The 21,487-nt window shown below is 46.5% G+C and overlaps 1 protein-coding gene and 1 long non-coding RNA gene across 10 annotated transcripts in view; one reads left to right on the plus strand and one right to left on the minus strand.

The window, feature by feature from the left end:
• LRMDA (leucine rich melanocyte differentiation associated) overlaps positions 1–21,487 on the plus strand; it is a 1,125,029-nt gene that overhangs the window by 1,096,396 nt on the left and 7,146 nt on the right. The window contains exon 3 of one of the 9 annotated variants that reach the window (XR_016220980.1): positions 17,490–17,534. The exons of 7 other annotated variants lie outside the window; for them this stretch is intronic. Coding sequence is in view for 1 of the 2 variants with exons in the window: in XM_089313523.1 (XP_089169649.1) it covers positions 17,490–17,653 (164 nt within the window). In the remaining variant the exon portion in view is untranslated. Of the gene's footprint in view, positions 1–17,489; positions 17,654–21,487 lie in introns of those variants that run through there. One more of the 9 variants, XM_089313523.1, reaches the window with a different exon arrangement.
• The window catches only part of LOC149122033 (uncharacterized), a 93,107-nt gene continuing 89,241 nt past the window's right edge, over positions 17,622–21,487 (minus strand). The window contains exon 3 of the long non-coding RNA XR_016220994.1: positions 17,622–17,754. This is a non-coding gene — a long non-coding RNA (uncharacterized LOC149122033). The remainder of the gene's footprint in view (positions 17,755–21,487) is intronic.

A 21,487-nucleotide genomic window follows, 5' to 3' on the forward strand; every position in this document is an offset into this window, starting at 1 on the left:
GCCATGTTTAATGGCATAGAGGATCTCTGTGTGTAAGATAAAAGGGAAATATGGTATTGAGAAGCACGCCCTACTGAGATGTTCACTCCAACTCTGCAGGCCAACAGTAGGTTGACTGTAACAGACAGAAGCACATGAATGGCACAAAGCCTCAGGAGCCTCTCGGAACAGTGTCAGGTACCACCGCTATCATTAGTGTGTTTGGTATGCAACATGAATTCCACTTGGCATTTCGAGACTTCAGTACCTCTTGGGCTTTTGTCTTGTGCTCTTTGAAATAGCCGTAATGAGAAATAGTCACCATCGTCATGGTGAGAATATGATTTTGTAGCTGTAGAAAACTTTTGGAAAGGTTCAGAGTACAAATGTAGTTTTTGTGAGCTCAGACAAAGCTAATGGGAACTGGATGCTCACTGCATGCTGGTCACTGTTGAGCTCTTTCTGGCAAACATCTCATTACATCTTGACAGCGTGACCTTACAGGGGTCCAATCGTAAAGGTGCCCAGTGTCGAGAAACAAAGACATCGGAACCCATTGTCAGAGTCTAGAGTTCATGGACCCCAGGGTGTGGGACTGTTGATTCCTAAATCTGAATAAACTTGTTAAAATTGTCCAAGATCAGAAATAAGATTCTGCTCTGGAGGTCTGCAAACTACTGCTGGTTGCTCTCCGTTCTGCCAACTCTAAACTCTTAACTATACATCAGTGTGGCAGAGGGCAACATTTCTCTGAGACGTTGCTCTCCCAGCTCCTGACTTGTCCTCCGAACTTTCCTTGACTTGCAGTAGCAGAAGTGACAGCCCATTGGAGAGCATCCTTTCAGTACAATGCCAACGGTCATCTCACAGGGAGAGTACGGTCCATCGACTCTGAGGCTCTCTCGTGTGGTGCAGTGTGAAGATCATCAGGGGTGAGAAGACTCAGCCCAACAGCATCGACTTTGTTGGTTGAGTTTTCATTATTTTTCAAAGTGTTTGAGGCAGAACAAAAGAGTGCCGACTAAGGGAAGGGCAGTCGTTTCTAGGAAGGTCTAGAGTGTCTGCCCCACACCTTGCTCTTGGGCTTTGTTCTTGGCCCCTAACAACACAGGGGAAAGGAGGGGTTCTGTGCTTGGCAATGAATCGGCATCCTCAGAGACTCATCTCCAGCTTGAATGCAGGATGGCTCCTGGCGTAACTGAATTTTGGAGACATTGCTGGCTCCCCTTAGCAGTGTTTTTTTTTTTTTTTCTTGCAATGGATCAGAACCAGTAGACCAAATCCTAGGTTGTGGTGGATTTATGCACTGCAGGAGGTTAGCAGAGGGATTGAAAGCTAGGGGCAAGGGCTTTCAGGAACTGCACTTGTGAACTGACTTGGTGGGCCCTCGGGAGAACATACACCCTGCTCTAAGGACTCATGGATTTGCATTGTTTAGACCCATTTCATAGGTAATCTGTAAAAGAAAAGGCAAAGATAATTCCAGTTATTTCCTGTGGTTGTTTACAGGATCGAGTGATAGTGCATATGGAGTAGTGATCACAGTGCCTACACATGAGAAGCTCAGTACAGTTGGCTGTGATGATGAGGAAGTGGAGGACGATGAGGAGAACAAGAAATCCACTGAGCTCTTACTGCATACAATGTCTTTCAGGTCCAAATTCCCATTGCAAAGGAAAAGCTTTGTCTTTATAGCTGGAAAAGGTGTCTTAAAACCTCTCTCTCATGAAACACAAACTGTTTAAAAAGCCAGCTATCACAGACACGTGCCTCTTACCTCTCTGGTGATCCCTGAAAGGAGTTCCATTATAAGGGAAGGAACACCGAATTGGGCACCATAAAAAAATTGAAAACTAAGCAGTGACGTTGCTTGTACTAATTTGGTCTCTTGGAAAGACTAGTCCATGTCTTCGAAGTCTTGCTGTCTTCATCTGGGCGCTGGGAGTTGTAAAATCCACCCAGCGGTCCTGGAGATAAAAAAAGGACGGTGAGTTTGAGTGCTCAGTGTAGTGTCCTGAGCACAGTGCTAACAGGTTGTGAAGGGGTGTGGAAACCTGCAGATTTCTTCACAAAGTGTCGTGCTTCGCAGGGACAGCGTGCCTTCTGCCTCGGTCCCCCGGGACATGCCTGCCGCTGCAGAGAATTCTCCCCACAACACTCAATACTCAGAACTGTTTTAAAGGTTAATAGTTAGATGGCCTAAGGACTTACTGTGTTTGGGACAGAGATTTTGTTGGGCTCTTCCGGTTAGCATTGCAAAGAAAATCCCCCACATTCCCCATCAGAGTTAACCACAGTGCAGTGCTGTTCTGTCTGTCTCAAGCACTTCCTGCCCTCGGGAATGTGCCAACAGCTCCCCCAGGAAGTGAGGGTCAGCCTGTGTGCAGTAGCTGTCGGGGACAGTCACTGCCTCTACTATGAAGGAGTGCTTTGCTAGGTATCTTCCCACACAGTTGCTTGAACAGCACATGAGCCAATTCAAGATGGGAGGATGGAGCTGTGTGCATTGCATAGCCAGGGTTTGAAGTTCATAATGGAGGAACAAGTTCAGCCTTTCAAGTAGTCAATATGAAGCTAGTTACAGGCTGCCGGTTTTTTTTTTTTTCCCCAGAACTGTATAAGTTTGAAAAATGTCCCTTGCACACCTGAATTGCTGAGAGTTGTATCATGGATAGAGTCAGGCTTTCTCAGCTCTTATTGCAATGATTATGTTTTCTGAATTTGCTGATAGGGTAATTTAATATTTATTTTTTAAAAACATTGAACCAACCTTGCATCTCAAGGATAAACCCAACTTGGTGATGATGTATTACATGTTTTAGAAATGGCCAAATTTGGTATGTTAACATTTTTTTTACAGAATTTTACATACATGTTGATGAGGAATGTTGTCCTGCACCTTTCTTGTCATCAAGTGTATTTGTTTAGTTTTGCTATCAGTACAGTAGGTTCATGACAGAGTGGGAAAATATTCCTACTTCTTTAGTTTTCTGGCAGTTTTTCTAGAAGTGGCTGAATACACATCGGTTTCAATTTTGTTAAACCTTTGTTGAATTTGCCAAGGGCATCATTTGGCCTGCAGTTGTCTTGATAGGCTGATAACCATGAATTCAATTTCTTTTGTAGCTGTAAGGTTCTTCATGTTACTCATTTCCTCTGTAGTACCTAAACTATTACTTTTAAAAAAAAGACATTTTGTGTAATTTAAACCTCTGCTTTTAATCACTGTGCCCGTAAGATACCCATTGTGTTTTTTATGACTTGATTACAAATTCTTCTTATGACCTTCCAGGCCTTCTGTTCAGTAAACAGAGAAGTTTGGTACATTTTTGTATGCATGTGTCCATTCATTCAGCAAACATTTTGGCCACATTTTGAATTCCGTGGGCTGCAATGTGGATTGTGGATTCAACTATGGATAAAACAGTATCCCCGAGGTCAGGTAGATTATACTCAAGTGAACATGATGAAATGCTGAACTGTGCAGCAGTGGGATTTATATGGGGAATGGGGAATGAGGAGAGCAACAGGAGCTGCTGCAGCTGTCTAGGAGACATCAGGGGAGGCTTCTAAGAAGAAGTGAGGCCAATTTAGCCAACCCGTTAGAATGACCGGGTCCCTCCCTGGAAAAACTGGCTTTGATTGCGAGGTAGCACTGGTGCCCCAGATAAGGGCGTCCTGCCACCACTGTGGGAGACTTGGATCACATTACCTGCTCCCAGCTTCAGCCCTGGCCCAGTCTGGCTGTTTCAGGCATTGAGGAAGTGAACCCCCAGATGAGAGCTCTCTCTGTGTACCTGAGGAGGGGGAAGAGGAAGGGTGAAAAGAATCCTTGTCAAATGAAATGGTTTTGGATGTTTTGGGGGATAGGGGACTAGCTTTTGCAGCTTTTCTTTGGGTGAAAACATCTTCTCCCGGGTAAGTGGTATTCTGGGAACCCCAAATCTACATGGTAAATTAAAGAGTTGCATTGTTTGGTTTCCACACCTCTTGGGCGATTCTCACCTGCAGGTGTGGTGCCTGTTTTAATCTCACTGCAGAGTAGACTTTGGTTGGAGTACTGCTTCATGGCGACTCCCCGAGGTCTTTGAAATGGATCTCATGTTACATTTGAAATGCTGACCTCCTAGTAACAAAGTAAAAACAACCATTTGTAGATATTTGTTCCCAGGAGGACCCCTCAAAACGTCTCCCAGAGTCACCTAAATGTGGTGATTGTGTTATCCCAAGTATGCTGGACATGTCAGGGCGACTTACGGTGCTATGTGTGTAAATTCGTGAGCACCTCTTCCTCGCCCAGGCTGGGTCTATCTCATCCACCTGTAAAATGTGAGTCTACGTTTGTCAAGTGTTGCTGTTGCTTTTGTTGCTTTCACACACCCGCGCTGGCCTCTAAGACATCTGCTGTCACCTAGGAGCTTGCAAATTGACTGCTATAATTAATGAGTGGAGGCTCTTCAGAAGTTAGGGTCCCTTGTTTTTAATTTTCAGTTAAAGGCACCTACTGATTTCCGTGTTAAAAATAGATGCTGTCTACTTGATTTACTTGTTGCTCTTGGATTCTAAAATAAAGCTGTGGTGGCTCAGTGGCATTGTCGGAGAAGAATTCATGAGTCTTTAGGTAAAGTTCAAATGGCCTGCTGTTCTTCTAACGTGACTAAAGGTGTCATCATGTTTTCTCTCCAAGAATATGCTCTCAGTGCGTATATAGGCTCAAATGAGTGGATAGAACATAATTTTAACATTTACCATGTGCGAGGTACTGGGCTCTGGACAAGGCTCTTTAGAGGCTGCAGTAGATGGACTTGCTGCTCTCATAAAACTTGCTTTCCACTGGTTTGCTTGTTCTTCCTAAGATTTATTTATTTTGAAAATCAAAGTTAGAGAGAGGACGAGATAGATCTTCTCCTGGTTCACTCCCCAGAGGGCCGCAACACCCCATGCTGGCAACACGAAAGCCAGGAGCTTCTACCGGGTCTCCCATATGGGTGGGAGAGGCCCGGGTGCTTGTGCCATCTTCTACTGCTTTCCCAGGCCATTAGCAGGAAGCTAGATCAGAAGTGAGCAACCAGGACAGGAATTGGTGCCCATAGGGGATACCGGCATCGCACTACACCACAGAACTGGCCTCTCTACCGAGATATTGATTCATTCAGTGCCCTACAAATACAGGGTACTGAGCAGGTGCCAGGCACTGTGACTGGTGGTGCTTCAGAAGGGAAAGATACCAGTGTAACATGTGGACACTTTAGAAAGCTCGCAGAGAAAGAGATGGGCTGTCTGGGGCTGGCATTGTGGCTCAGCAGGTTAAGCCTGTGCCTGAAACACTGGCATTCATGCGAGTGCTGATTTGAGCCCAGGCTGCTCCTCTTCTAGTCAGCTCCCTGCTAATACACCTGGGAAAGCAGCGAAAGTTGGCCCAAGTGTTTGGGGCACGTGGGAAGCCTTGCCCAGCCCTGGCTATTGTTGCTATTCGGAGAGTGCCCCAGCAGATGGAAGATCTGTGTCTATAGCTTGCTTTCAGAGAAATAATCCTTTTTGTAAAGAAAAAAAAACTGCATGGATTTCAACTTTTGTAAGATTTATTTTATTCATTTGAAAGGCAGAGAAAGAGGTCTTCCATCCACTGGTTCACTCCCCAGATGGCCACAATGGCCAGAGCTAGGCTTATCCAAAGCCAGGAGCCACAAGCTTCTTCTGGGTCTCTCATGCAGGTGCAGGGGCCCAAGGACTGGGGCCACCTTCTACTGCTTTCCCAGGCCTTAGCAGAGAGCTGGATCAGAAGCAGAGTAGCCGGGTCTCAAACCAGCACCTATATGGGATGCCGGCACTTCAGGCGGCAGCTTTACCTGCTATACCACAGCGCTGCCCCTCCCTCCCCCCTTTTTTAAGAGTAGTTCTTTTTCCAGGAACTTACTCAATGCATAGAATTCAAAGAATATTTGCACAAAAATCAACATTTTTTTTAACTCTGCATTTCCATGAGCCTTTTGTGATACCTTCATGTTGCGCTGGAGACTAACAGTGAAATCATGGTCTCCATTCTCTTTACCTGTTATTTCCTATTAAGGGAAAAGATGGAAGGAAAAAAAAACATTTTAGTCACTGTGGTAGCATTTGGCTTTTGCTAACATCCAGGTTTTCTTCCTCTTTGGGTACCACATTAGACTTGAGGAGCCTCCATTTCATTCTCCCTTGCTGTTGGCTGTGTCACATGAGTGTGTTGTAGCCCAGGTACTGTTTGGTTCATGGATGAGGCTTTTGAGGCATGGCTGCACCTCTTTCTTTTTTTTTTTTTTTTTTTTTTTTTGACAGGCAGAGTGGACAGTGAGAGAGACAGAGAGAAAGGTCTTCCTTTTGCCATTGGTTCACCCTCCAATGGCTGCCGCGGGCTGCAGCCGTGCACCTCTTTCACACTTTGTCCCCTTCTGCTGGCCTGATGTTCTTGAGAGGGCCTGGTCGGAGAAGGCAGAGGCATAGATGCATACATGGAGGAGCCTGCCTGCCCTGACTTTGAAGAAGGAAAACGTTGCCTGACATTTGGGGCTTATCTGTTACATGGGCTTGTGTAATCCTAATACAGGGATCAGACAGTCAGAAGATAACTTACTATTAATAAAGATGATGACAAACTGCTGAAGCTTATCCGAGTGTGTCATCAGTGAGTGGTGCTAATACTGGCTGTTCATTAGCTGGGCTCTCCTTTAGGCACCTGTGGAGAGTGCAAAGGCAGGAATGATTATTCCCAATTTACACAAGCTTGTTAAGGGATGCACCCTGTGCAAACAGGAAATCCTGTACTACAGAAGAATTAGCTTTGAGATGTTCCGTTTCTCAGTCCTAACTCTTGTCTGGTTTTACCACCTTCATTTACATAAGGAAATTTCAGAAAAGGCATGCAAAGTGGAATTGATGCCCATTTTCTGTGAACTCTTTTGAAGACAAAATCCTAATTGCTACCTAAATTTTGCTTACTTGTTGGTCTGTCGTCACGAGGTTCTGTCTGTTGAGCCAAGACCTACTCGGCTGCTGTATCCTCCTTATTGAGCTAGGATATTGTCATGTTAGAGTCTTAGGAAATGGTTGGGTGAATAACAGCAGGTATGGAGTTACGGCTAGAAAACTTCTCCATTCAGGCATTTTGCTATGCAAGTTAAATATGGGTCTTACCCAGTCTGACGAGGAAGGAAGAGAAAAAGGGATGTAAAATATTTGTCAAGTGTGTGTGTGTGCACTGTGGAAAGGCTGAGACTATGGAATTGACGGGGAGGGCCAATGATTTCCTGCGGCCTTCTTTGTTGAAAAGATGGCGTCTGAGAAAGACACATGGGCTTTAAAAGTTCTCAGTGCTAGCGTGAGCCCTTGTCCTCAGCACGGCCCAGTCTTACAGGCATCTGAGAAGGGAGCTAGCGAATGGGAAATTCCTATCCTTCCAAATAAACAAAGTCATGAACAATTTAAAATTCCCATGGACTTCCTGAAATACTCTCGTATACATAGTTCATAGAAAAGTTTCCTCGATGGTTCCAGTGGCATCTCCTAGCGCTCCCTTTGTGTCAACCTTTATCCACTCCGAGTTCCCACCCTGCATTCAGTCAAGTGTCGGGCTGTTCCTGTAGCAGAGACCCCAGGTTAATCAGGATACAGCCGAAGTGAAGATTCTGAAGCCTGCACCTCGGACCCACTCGCGGGCCCTGTTCTCGGCCGTCGGGGCTGGAACAAGTCCTCCTGGCGACGCTCAGGGACCGGAAGGTGGACCGATGGAAAAGAGTGCCCCACCACCCCAGATTGACAGCATTCCCTCAGTGATTTCAGAGGGCCTCACATTCTGGGTTTTTCTGGCTCCTCCCTCACATTTCCACTCACGTCTGACCTGTTGGTAACTTAGGTGATGCTGGGTAGACGTTGTTGCCTCCTTTTGACTGGCACAGGATATTCCTAATGCCTTCGTAATGCTAACAGTGCTCACTTTGTCAGCATGATCGCCACATGGACATGCTCTAAAGCTGTAGGTTCCTTGTTACCGTTAGTGATACCAGAGAGTGACAATCTGGGCTGTGCGAATATGCCCTCCCTCCCTAAGTTCACACCCAGGAGTTGTCACATCCATCGGTACTAGGTACCTGGATTACTATAGTGGAATATGGCGATTTTTTCTACGTCTGTCATTCCTTTAATTAACTGGCTGTCATTCGGTTGTCCTATGCATTGGTGTGAGTGTATGTCTAAGCATCCTTATGGTCTCACAGTGTCAAGCGTGACATTGTTATGTTGTTTGTTTTCCAAATAGCGACAGACATGGCTGAGCAGCCTTGGTTGTGCTTGCCTGCTGTCTGGCACATGTTCTAGGCTCTGTGTGTTTCCTTGCCCTACAACCTCACGTAGTCATCTACTCCAGCAACCCTGGTTACTTTTAGTAGACACTGTCCTTTGGAAGCCAGTCCCTTGATGTCATGCATGCCCAGCCACAAAAATAGAAGCACGATTTTCTATCAATTTTTAAGGTCCCTCTCATTCATATTTGTAGCACTGGGCTCTCCTCCTCCTCTTTCCTTGTGCTACCCCAGGAAGTGACTACAGAGCAATCGATTTATCTTAGCATTCCATGAGTCAAATACCTGACGCGGGTCTTCATGGAGCTGAACTCAACATGTTAGAGGGGCTGCAGGCCCAAGGGAAAAACGTGTTACTTCACCTTTTTCAGGTTCCAATTGTGAGCCAGGGAGGCTGGGTCTTTGCTCCTACCCCACAGTCACACCTCCCCTTCTCAGGTCCCCGACAGCATCCGGGATAGCATCCCCTCATTTCCACCTGTGAAGTCCCATTTGCCACAGCAGGGCACAAATCCCCACGCTCCAGAGATCCCTGTGCAGACATGGTGCTCTGCCTCACTTACCTTCTCTCTCGATCAAAAACTCTCTTCCAGCAACTTCTGTGAAGGAGGGGACTTCAAAAGTCTGAGGGAAAATGGAATGAAGAGTTTATTTTGATGCAAAAACATTTGTGGCAATCTGATTTGCTTATTGGCATATCATGCATTTTCTGTACAATTTTTGAAAGCCCTTCCTTTTTTCCCATGATCCTACAATACACACAAAATAACTTCCCTAACAAGCAGTAATACGTCTAATGGCAAGAAGCCTAAGTCAACTTCTTGTAGTACCTTTGGTGTTTAGAATACACCACTTTGAGGTGTAATATACAGGCCGAGTTCTCTCTGGTCCTCTGCAGCTTGTTTGCAGCCGCCCCCTACGCACTGCACCTCTCAGTCAGCAGCTCATCCTGCCTATGTTGTTTTTGAAAAACCTTGGTGAACGTGTGTGTTTCATTTTTATATCTTTCTTACCCATAGTATCAGTTTGCTTCTTTTAATTTTTTACCTAGCAGTTTATCTTGCATGCACATATATATATATATATATATATACACACACACACACACTCATGGACTATGGGGTTAATATGTTTATTGTGATGCAAAACAATATGATATCCAAACATACACACCCAAGGATACTTCCAAATGTGGAAAGCTGGAATTAAGGCATAGGCATTTAGCCTACACCCCACATCAGAGTACCTAGGTTCAACATCCCTGCTCTGGCTCCTGACTCCAGCTTCCCGCCAATGTGGGAGGCAGCAGGGATGCCGGAATAGTTCAGTCCCCACAACCCACATGGGAGAGACCTGAAGTTGAGTTCGTGGCTTTTGCCCCAAGCAGAGGCCATTGTGGGAGAGGCCAGTTACATGGAGGTCTTTCTCTCTCTCCAACATTTTTTTAAAAAAAGTGGAACTGAAAGTAAGTTTATTTTGGCACAAAAGCATTTGAAATCCACATATAGGGGCAGTTTACAAAGAGTTGATGGAGGAGATGGCATCATGCTGTAGCAAATCAAGAAGCTGCCTACGATGCTGGCATCCCATACAGGCGACAGTTTGTGTCCCGGCTGCTCTAATTCTGATACAAGTCCCTGCTGATGGCGTGGAAAAGCAGCGGAAGATGGTACGAGTGTTTGGGCCCCTGCCACCCACCTGGGAGACCCAGATGAAGCTCCTGGCTTTGGCCTGGCCCAACGCAGCCTTTTGAGACCATTTGGGGAGTGAACCAGCAGATGGAAAATCTGTGTCTCTAACTCTTCTGTGAACTTTTAAAATGTCCATTTATTTGGAAAAGACAGAAAAACTATTCATAGATTTCAAATATTTTTCCACCAAAATAACCTTGAAATTCTACTTTGCCACAAACTAAGTCCCCTGGTATATCCATGTACACCTCCAATACCGTGTTCTGCTGTCACTGCATGTTAGGTGGTCATTGAAATAGTGCAAGGAATAATTATTAAATATTTATTACATCTTCTGTATTGTTAACTTTTTACAACAGTACAACTAATAAGAGAAATATCTTGAGAGAAAATGGCTTCTTTGGAGGCCTTCTGACCACCTCTGTGTACCAAGACAAATCTAGTCTTTTTTCCTCTTTTCATAATATTTTCTTTATCAGCATTAGTGCAATTTTTGTGGTGGTTATTTTTATTTGGTCATCTCCCTGTTAATCGCTCAAGTATAGGAAGACTCCCTCCCTTTTTTCCATTCTGTCTTCAGTAGGATTGATTTTTTTCCTGGTATATGGTACTTACTGTGTACTTGGTTTGCTTGACGTTCCATTGGAGGTGCAGTCAGCTGGGCTCTTGTGTATCATCTGGGTAACGCGCATCAAGGAACTTAGCGGCAGCTCAGGTGGAGGGAAAGCACAGGGATGCTTTCATTCTGGAATGCAAAACCCAAAGACGACGAGCAAGGAGTAGGAAGATCAGGACCATTCTGGGAGGGTGGAGGATGAACCCACTGAAAGGAAGCATCTAGATTGTGTCCTGTGGGTGGGCTGTGTACAGCACAGGAAATCTGCTTAGGTGATCTTCGGGTGATGCCTGCACAGAAGAAGTGGAACACGACACACAGGACAGGCACTGCCAGACCATGAGCCAGACCTTCAGGCTTTTGACTCCAACACACTCCTCAGAGCTGACGTGGCCTTTCTTGTGGTTCCAAGAGGGTACTTCCAAAATGAAGCAGGCCCTCACAGGGCCCTGACGGTTGGCTGAAGGTCTGAGCATTGCCAAGCTGGGCTCCTCTTCGAGGGTGCACTGCACATCTCTTCCTCCCTGACCTCCTTCAGTCAAGTCAGCTGTGTTTGTGGAGGTGCATTGTTCAGTCTCAGAGCATTGTTTAAATTTAAAATCAATAAAGTGAGCCAGTGAGAGGCCTTGCCTGATGAAGTACTGTCTGTGCAAAGAGGTTTATCCTCTGCCACATTTCTGTTGAAATCTTGAGAAATGTGAAGGGGAGAGAACAAAGTGAAAACAGATTAAAAATTATGTCAGACACCCCATGCTGTAAACCAACTGCACTCTGGAAGGGGCAATCAAGAATTGGATGACTCCAGGTTCTGAGCTGGAATAATGATGCCCTCCTATGCACACACACACAACATGCATGACGCAAGTAACACACAGAACATTGCACAACCTGCGCCCAAAGGCCCCCAGCCAGCACGGGTTAGTACATAAATGCACCTATGTGGAGCTGTTCTTGAGTGTTAGTATAAAAATGGAACCCATCCATCTGTCCCCTTTTCTATGTCGTAGTTTCATGACAAGATAGCCCAAGAGGAAGAAATCTCTTCGTCAGAAAATTCAGTGGGAAAAAAAAAAAAAATTCAAGACATTGTCATGTTTTACTGGTTATTTTTGGTGGTTAAGAGAAGTATTTGAAAACAAAGAAGGCTTTCACAAAGCCTCTAAAATACAAAAGATTTAATAACATTTACATCTGTGTATCAGCCATGTCTGTAATGCAAGTCATGAATAACACATAAACTAGAGCACGGAAAGAACAGAGGTGCTCACACATCATTGAGAATCCAGCCCACCCCGTCGTCACTGGAGTCAAATACGCAGCAGGAGCAGCTCCAGTTGGTACACACACAGTACAGTCATTGGAAATGAAAACATATTAATTATGTTCCTTAAGGTCAGGAGACAAATGGCAAGATTCTCTAAAGCTGTCCAAATTCTTTGTGGAAAATCTGCACCAGGAAGGATGTGGTGGTTTGCCTCCGTCTTTAGAAGTTGCAGGAGAGTTTGCCTTGTTGGTTCACTCATATCTGCGCCTGGGGCTGAACATGGAAGAAAGTTGCCTAGCACTGAGCGCTAGAATCTTACAACAAGAGCTGCACGATTCCAGGAGTAGATGTGGAAATCCACACTGATCTGCCAGGAGCCTTGTAGCATCCTACCGTAGAGCCAGGACATCTATGTGATGGATGCAGAAAGAATCCTTGCTTAGGCCAAGGCCCCCGTTTGGAATTTTTAATTCCTAGATCAGTTCATTTGGCTCACGTACGTGACCAGGCATCTCCTGGGCTTTGCACATCCACTGGTGAGAGCCCCTGAGACTCGAGCGAAGGCCAGCCTCTGGTGCCACGACAGATGAGTGGCGACAGAAGTGAGCTGGTCGCTCTGTGAATGGGCATCTGCGTTTGAGTATTGCTATTTGGCCTTTAACTCAGTGTTGGTTTCTGTTTCCGGGAGTGAAGAGGGTACTCGGTAGTCATCCTAGGTGAACACTTGCTGTTTGATGGCTCTTGCTTGGTGTTGAACTTCTCATTTAGCCTCCTCCTCCGAGCGTAGCCTCTTCTCCCTCCAGGTCATCTTCCGCTGGAGTCAGATCGTGGCCCGTGGGGTCCTGAATCATTTCAAACGAGCTCTGTAAATGTCATGGAACCCCTTCCTCTTCCTCCCCTAGGTATCTCATTTCAGTGAGAAACTTCCAGCTCTTCCCAGCGCTCACTGCAGCAAAAGGTTAATAGTCGTCTCCTTTTTATGTACTGTAAATGCTCAGTTCCTAAGGATAGTGTTTCAGGGCAAGTTGAGTGTAATTGCTAAATAATATAGTCATTCTCATTTTCAATGAGTAATACCGCCCTTGTTCTTGATGCTTGTGTGTGAGTGTGTGTAGGAAGGTATGAGTGAGGCCGGCAATGAGGGGAAGCCACAGCCATCCCCTAGGAGTTTGCACATTTACGCATTTGGATTTTAAATGTTGTGCCGCACCCTGAGCCTTTTAGGCACTGCAGATTATGTATAATAGATGACCTGCATTTATAGGGATGTGTGCTATACAGATGTAAATGTTATTATAGCTTTTATATTTTATGTTCTTGTTGAAAGATCATTTTGTCTTTGAATAATATGGCTGTTCCCTTTTTTTGGGGAGGGGAGGGGGTTATCTTTAAAAGAGAATATGAAATGGATATTGCACATCATATATTTCTTAAAAGTAATTTGGAATTTTAGGGTCTGGGATTGGGGCTGACTGATACACTGCCGTGATGAGATATAACCCCTGGAAAATAACAGCCCCAGCACATGCCTGCATCTGTCTAACCTCATAATTCACTTTCACATTGGATTATGGATGTCTGCGTTCAGTGAGTCTATCTTCCCTTTAGGTATTATTTCAGCCCTTTGAGATAATAAGGAAAGTTTAATTGCGTTGTTAATTGATTTTTTGCACAACATTATTACCTTGATTGATTGCAGAGTTGATGAAAATGTTAGACACAGGCAGCGCGGAGTATCAGCCGGGCAAGGAGTGGGAGCCTTGTGGAGAATAGATAACCTTGATGTTAAGAGCTATATCCTTCAGATATGTCTTCCCTTGACATATTGATGGCCCTTGAAAAGGGAAAAGCTGATTGTATGCAGAATGCAATCATTAAACCCACTTCAACTCGCTGTTGATTAATTTGTTTTTTCCTGAAGGATCTAGTTACGGGGAAGGCCTCACTTGTACCAACCGCAGCCATTTTCCCGGTTCCAGATTCTGCTTAACCCTGTAGGTGAAGCGAAATAGTGAGGCCGGCCTGACGGAGAGCAGCAGCTCACGGGCAGCCTCGCCCGGAGCAGCTCTGCTTCATCCTTTCTAGGGCTCGCTTCTCCCCAGTCGTGGATTCTTTACAGATGCCCATGCCAGGGCAACGTTGGCCAGACCTGCGTTGGTTGCAGCAGTCACTGCAGAGCCCCCAGGGGGAAAAGTCCCCCAGTCGTTCCTGGGGGAGGACACAGCACTCAGGTGCGTGTAGTACGTCAGGCAGTGACCCGCGTAGGCTGGCCCCATCCACGGAGAAAGTCCCTGCTCCTTTCTGTAAGGAGTCTCACGGAGCTCTGTCCTCGTCGCTGCCATGCCCAGGGCCGTCGACCTGGTACCAAACTCAAGTTACTGGGCGAGTTAGGTTAGCAAGTGGTTAACAGGCCTTCTCTGCACTGCTTTCCTCCCCTGAACTCAGACTGCCTCATCCATGCCCCGCCTCCACTTCCCAGTGTTCATTTGTCCCACTACAGAAGGATAGGAGCTCAAAGGACACCCCGATCCTGATAGTCCTATGGGGATGCCCTCTGCCCACAAAGCCCCTAGGTTTATCACTCCCAAATCGTTCAACCTTATTTTACCCTCTTCTCCTTGTGGCCCTCCCCAACAGTCATTGACACCAACATTTAGCTGCATCGCAGGTTTGGAGGGCCTCCCCACAGGTGCCACCCTCTGCCTGGAGGCCCTAGTCTCCCCTAGGAGAGGCACTGTGGGCCTGCAGACCCTCCCAGGGCCACACTGTGGCCCGAAGCCCAAGTGCCTGCTATGAGCCTGAGCCCAGTTTCTCCCCAGCCTGCCCCTCCCCCTGTATTCTGAGTCTGTCTTCTCCCGGACTAACCACTGGCACTCAGGGAGTCTAATATCCACAGAGTCTCGGCCCTCAATTACTGTAATGGCTTATAATGAGATTTTGGCCAAGTAGCAGGTAGCAGGTTATTACTTCCTGCTCAGCGTGGGCAATGTCTATGCTGTTAATTTGTGTTGCCGAATGTGGCTCAGAGCCGGGCATCAAACTGTCAGAGCCAGATGTATTCTATTAGGTGCGAGGCAACACTGGCGCATGGGCCATTTTCCCCCACATTCCTCCTACCCCCTCCCGCTCCCCACCCCACCCCACCCCCGGGGAACCACAGGGTGAATCCTGACACCTTCAAGCCGGCCCAATACAAGGTGTAGTATCTATCCCGTGCCATCAAAGATAGCACCTGGTGGCACCCACAGTCATCTGTGTGTCTGACCCGGCATCTGCGTTCCTAGACACAAAACATATATATACTTCTTCAAACTCCTGGGGAGCCTCCAGGGCCTTCATTAAGTTTTAATAAAGCTGAACTTAATGATGGCCTTAGAGTATGCTCTTCCTCTATTTACTTTGTCTTTGTCTTGGGGAGGGACAGAGAAATGGACAGAGGGTTCCCATTGTTCTTATAAAGGGCTTTCTGCCATGATTTCTTTCTAATACTGCCTTGCCTTTTATTCAGAGCAGGTTAGAGGATGGGGAGTTGAGGGCAGGAAATAATGGCACTATTTGGGCATCCAATTGTGGGATCTGCCAGTGCCCAAGAATTTGCTGTGCTTTCTGCCACAGGCGACCGTAGCTCATCTTCCAGTCTGAGTGTGGAGCAGTAGGTTCCTTTTGTTTTGCTTTTTGGAGGAAGCAGTTTAGAGTGGAATCAGGAAAGAGCGGGGTCCTATCAGGGCAGGAAAAGTTTGGATCCTAATGAAGGGCAGATGCAGGCTGGACCAGTGCACCACGAAAGGGAGGCCTTTGCCCTAATCCTTGCACAAGGCTTGAAGTATGACAAATCCAGTTGTTACTGCGTCTGCTTAATTTTATTTGAGAGCTTGAAGAGTTTTTTTTTTTTTTCTTGAAGCTTGAATTAAAAAAGAAAAATGCGACTTGTCTTGATTTTCAATGACTCTCGTGAGAAATTTCAGCCTGTAGAACCAGACAGAACTGTGGCCATTTCCCCTCCCTTTGATGTGAGCCTTGTAATAGGAACAGATCTTGAAACCCAAAAGCAAATTTCTGCTTGAGAGCGAAGCCAAAATTCCCATTCGGACTCTGCAGGGGGACCTCCACTGCTCTAAGTTGTTCATGTTAGATTCTGTCGATTGAGGGGGTCTACAGACTTTCTGGGAAATTACTCCTTCTAGTTTTTTCCCCTTTATACTACATAAATCAAGGATGTAATGGATGGAGTTTCAGTTCTAGTCTACTTCTTACAAAAAACAACCTCTCCTTTCCTTTTGTTGTTGTGCCCTGCACATCACTTAAATTTAAACTTTCCTATGTTATGGTTTTTACTCAAGAGTTAAAGCAACTTTCAATCATTGTTATTTTCACATGGCTATGGGGGAGAAAATAAAACCTCCATTTACCAAACTTGAACGTGGTAGGAACTCCCATCAACCAGATTTTTGATCTCTGAATGAGGCTCCTTTCTATGTTACGCAAACAAGAGTGGACCAGGGATTTACATTTTTCAAAGGCCAGTGCAGTTCCCTTTAAGAACTGCTACTCTAGGAGAACCTAAAGGTGGTCCCCAGTGTCACCTGGAACTAAAAAAAAAATGCAAATTCTTGGCCCCCACGCGGACCCCTGCCATCAGAAACCTTGGAGACCCTCTCAAATAAAGCAGACCCAGAGCAGCCAGCACTTGAACCAGGCTCGCTGATCCGGGCTGCTGGCCCCGAAGGCTTCCTTGGGTGCAATCTACGGGATTCTGAAGTGTGGGCAAGTTGGAGAAGGCTTCTACCTGGGATTGTCCAGGGATGTATGGTAAATGCCGGCTTTCAGAAATGGTATCAGGAAATCTTTTTGTTTGCTCCATAGCGATAATAATAATAATGAAACTCACTGGCCAGTTGCTGTGTCCTCAGCTGCATGATGCGCTACCCTTTTGGAGCTTCCCAAAAGAAAGCGTAAGACCTGGAGAAGGGTTCAGGCAGCAGGCTTCCCGCCCCCTCCAAACTTGCTCACGGCATTGCCCTCTCTGTGAAGGCTCAGTTGCGGTCTCTCTGATGAACCAAGCAAGACAATGAAATTGACTTTGATTTTAGATAGAAGGTTTCTAGTTAACCATGAGTTAATGAGATAATCTAATTAACTAGAGTCCAACATTCCCCTAGTGGCTGGTCCTTCACGTTACTGTTGTATTAGGGAAATGCACGGCAGGACAGAGTGTGGGAGCCAGGTCCTGTTTGCTTCAGAGAGCCGGAGAGCGGCCTCCCAGCTCACGGTGGAAGCTGGACTCATGGACTCGGCTCTGGATCACCCTACCTGGGAGTCCCGTTTACCCCTTTACCTGCTGGAATTCACTCTTCACTCTAGAATGTTCTCGTTTAAAATGACATGCCCTATAATATCATACCTTTAAGGCCTTTTTTTAAAAAAAAAAAAAAAAAAAAGGGTTCGTTGGAAATAGAAGGCAGACATACCTCCTCCTTGTAGGAGGAAGTGATCCCTTGTGGCCGGCCTGAGAACAGACACTTTGGCCCTGTGCCGCTGACCAGCAGAGGAGCAAACAGCAGCAGCCACCCTACTTAACTAGCTTCTGCTTCTCTCTTCTGATGCAGGTGAGCCCCAGAAGGAGGAATATTCATTTGTTGATTTATCACATGATGGCAACACATGCCATTGGATGGTATATTTCTCTTTGGACTTCCATGTGGAAAATGATGTGGCTAAGAAAAAGGGAATCTCTCTATCAGTTAGTACATTGCTTTATTTGCACCACTGAAGGTGATGTACAAAAATTCCCAGTCCTCTCAGCATCCTGGAAGATGATTTAGAGCCTTGATGGTCAAGAAAATCAGTCTTGGAAACTGGCACGGGAACAATCTAAAAAATGGAAAGTGGGGATATGTGTAGTGTCGCCATTCCCAGAAAGCCTTTAGTACAGACTGAAAAAACGACACATTGCTCATTACAGAACCTATAATTGGTGACCAAAAGCACAGTGTGGCTGGAATGGCCCTGCTAGAAGTAGCCTTGATCTATTTTTTCCCCCAAAAGAAAGTTGTTTTCCTAAATGCATGCTGCCCTCTAGTGGCCATGCTGCTGACTTCAGACGCCAGTGGAAAAGATCAAGGTAGAGATACAGGAATGGTGGAAATGGTGAAGGAGTGTGGGCTTTCATTTTTTTCCCTCTATCCTGTCTCAAGTATTTCGGAGTTGCTCAGGTCAAAATCGAGGAAGCAACGTGAAGCCATTGCCCTTGACCACTGTCCAGTTTGACTGACAGCATGGCTGACATGACATCCATCACTGAGCCGCTGAAGGGCACTGAAGGAATCTGGGCTGATTTGCATCCCATTTTGACATGTACTTTGGAAGCCAGCCCATCTCAAATCCATTAAGCCCCACTTAGAACAGATACGGGGGAGAGGAGAAACCCACTCCCACCCAACTGGCCTTGCTGTTCAGGTTGCTCTCCGTGAAAAATTAGGTAAGCAGCAGCTCTGGGCCTGTTGCTCTTGATCCTATAAGTGCTCAGGATTAAAATAATGATGAATTTGAACAATAAGCTCTAAAATCGAACTTCCATTCATCACCTACAAGCAATGCCCTCACTAGTAAGACAGCGTCAGTTGGGTACCTGCTTGGGGGAGCCCCATTTTTTCTCCTCTACAATGAAGATATTTACCTTCTGCCTGAGCTTAAGGTTTCTCCAATACAGGGAAAGAAATGTTTTCTTTAAAGAAAAGTTTAGCATTCTGTGTCTAAGCCTGCTAGGAACTAGAGCAAATATTGAAGTATCATTATAATAGAGTGAATAACTCATCGCTTAGGAAGTCTACAGTACCAACTGTTTCTGGATTCCTTTTTTGGCTTGAACAAAACAATGTAACCTGCCTTGAGAAAGGAAGCAAAATTGGATTGTTTGCAAGATTTCACAGTTTTTCAGCAAGAAGTGGGGGGATAGGTCTCTTGTATTTATAGTATGTCCAACTTGATTGGAATTGGAGGGGTCCTGGAAAAAAAATATATCATGAAAAAATAAACTACACGTGGATTTCCAAAGATTTTGAATACACTTAGCTTTGAATTTCCTGTTTCCGTGCCCTATTGGGCTGCCCCTCACCATTACACAAGGGGACTTCATCCAAGGGAACTCATGTGCCCCTGACGCCCCGCGATGCGTCCCTCATCTCAGCCCTCAGCACCCCGCTCACACACACTAAAAGCACATGGTTTGACATGTGAGCACAGGAGCCCCTGTTTCCTTTCCAGGCTTCACATCCTGGAAGCATCTGCTGCCCAGGAACGTTGCAGCTGTCAGCCTGGTATTTCCTGCGTGTGGACAGGACTCTAGGTGGCCTGCTGCAGTCCAGGTCTACTCCACAGTGCGGGGATTTTTTGATTGTGCACTGGATTTGCCATTTCCCAGTACTGGGTTATGTCGGGTGGACACTTGTTCTGCCTCATCTCCTTGCTTCCCCTAAAACGCCAGGCATCATTCTAGCTTCCCCAGGAGTCCAGAGTGTCCCCTGCCTGCCCATGCTGCCGCCAGATCCAACAGCCTCCCCGAGCTGGACAGCTGGCATCCAGGTTTGGCCTGCCCATCACCTCCAGTACAGGTTCCGCCAGGATCCTGTCACTGTTGACTGCTTTCCTTCGGTTGCTTTTTTCCATCTTCCAAACACAAGGGCGAGGCTTGACCAGGTCCCTCGGTTGTGTAAGCAGGCTCTCTCATCTGTTCTTTCTCAGGGAGAGCTCCCCCTCCCCGGGTGCATCTGAGCCTTGGGGCCCGATGCCCTCTTCTCCAAGGGATGGGCTGCCTGGTATGTTTGTTACATTCCTGTAGCATATGAATGCATCCAAACCCTGGAGTATGTGGCCCAGACGCTGTCTTTCTGCTTGCGTGCTGTGGATTGGCAGCAGGCAGCGTGTTCTCATCGTGCAGTTTGGATCCTCTCATACAGCCGAGTGTTCATCTTTGTGCAAAGAAATGCAAGTAAAGGATCCTTGGCTCTAATTTATGATAAACACTGTGGTAGTGATAATCAACCCGAAGGGAAATGGACAGCACCTGAATCTGTGTGCAATACAATTTATGATGGGCGAAAAGCTGACCCCAGATGTATGGTTTTCAGTATACCAACAAGGTATACAAGTTCATGGAGAGCAATTAGCCTCGGTAGAAATAAGGAAAACAAAATAAAATGTAAAGGAACTACAACGACCCACAATAAAATGTGTTGACTAAACTTCCACAGAAGATTCAGGCCTCCCTGTCACCGTGGAGCTCTGCAGTTTTATTCGGGGCCATGGGATATTCTGTAAAGCAAACGACTCTCAGGGAGATTTAAAAGAAGTAACTGGCGGCTCAACTCCCTGCTTGGGACACCGGCGCCCCGTTCCAGAGCACCTGGTTCAAGTCCTGGCTACTCCACATCCTACACACTTCCTGTCAGTGTGTATCCTGGGAGGCAGCTCAGGATGCGTCAAGTGTTTGGGCCCCTTCCACCCATAGGGGACACCCAGGTGGAATTCCTGGCTCCTCATTTAGCCTTTGCTGTTAGAGGCATTTGGTGAATCCACTAGCTGAGCCAACTTCTGCCTGTGTCTCGCTGCCTGTCAAATAAAAGGAAAATAAACAAGTTTTTATAAAAAGATGTAATTGGCAAAGTTTGCTATTCAGCAAAAGCTGATTGAGGAATTCACCATTAATGTAAAAATTACACGGACCAGCACTGCGGCTCACTAGGCTAATCCTCCGCCTTGTGGCGCCGGCACACCGGGTTCTAGTCCCAGTCGGGGCGCCGGATTCTGTCCCGGTTGCCCCTCTTCCAGGCCAGCTCTCTGCTGTGGCCAGGGAGTGCAGTGGAGGATGGCCCAAGTGCTTGGGCCCTGCACCCCATGGGAGACCAGGAGAAGCACCTGGGGCTCCTGCCATCGGATCAGCGCGGCGGCCATTGGAGGGTGAACCAACGGCAAAGGAAGACCTTTCTCTCTCTCTCTCACTGTCCACTCTGCCTGTCAAAAAAATTACATGGAAAACAGTTATTCCCATTGAAAACAAGTTCAGTGAAATAGGAACAAAAATGTTAAAGTCAGCAATGGTTTCACTTTGTACTTACAAATTGTGTGAAGATTCACACTAGCAATGACTGCAGCAACCCCGGCGGTTTTAGGGTGAGCAAGCATTGTGGCGCCTATGGTGCCCCATTGCAACCTATAATGTGGATAGCACACGGAGTCATGCGCCTGGTCCGCCCTCACTTGGGTCAGGTGCAAAGCCCACGCTTCTTGCATCTCCCGCAGGCAGCTTCTCAGATGGAGCTACAGCTGGAGGGACTCGGTCCTCTTTCCCCAGACACTAGTCCCTAACAACCCCTTCCCTTAAGCCTTTTGCGGTCTCCTTTTCATTTTGCCTTACGATGGAAGTAGCCCTCGCTGAAGGAGGCTGTGGTGCTGGGCGCCCGTAATTCTGCAGGCTCCGCTAAGCCCTGTGCGGTATCCGCCGCCAGGCTGATCCCACCCACATCACTCAGGCTGACCCCAGGTCCTGCTCCAGCCGCGGCTCCCCATCATAAAACCTCGGTGTTTCTTCCTTTCTGGTTCCCAGCTT

Source organism: Oryctolagus cuniculus, chromosome 15 (genome assembly GCF_051225735.1).
Source record: "Oryctolagus cuniculus isolate XC-2025 breed Fujian yellow rabbit chromosome 15, ASM5122573v1, whole genome shotgun sequence".
Classification (NCBI taxonomy): domain Eukaryota; kingdom Metazoa; phylum Chordata; class Mammalia; order Lagomorpha; family Leporidae; genus Oryctolagus; species Oryctolagus cuniculus.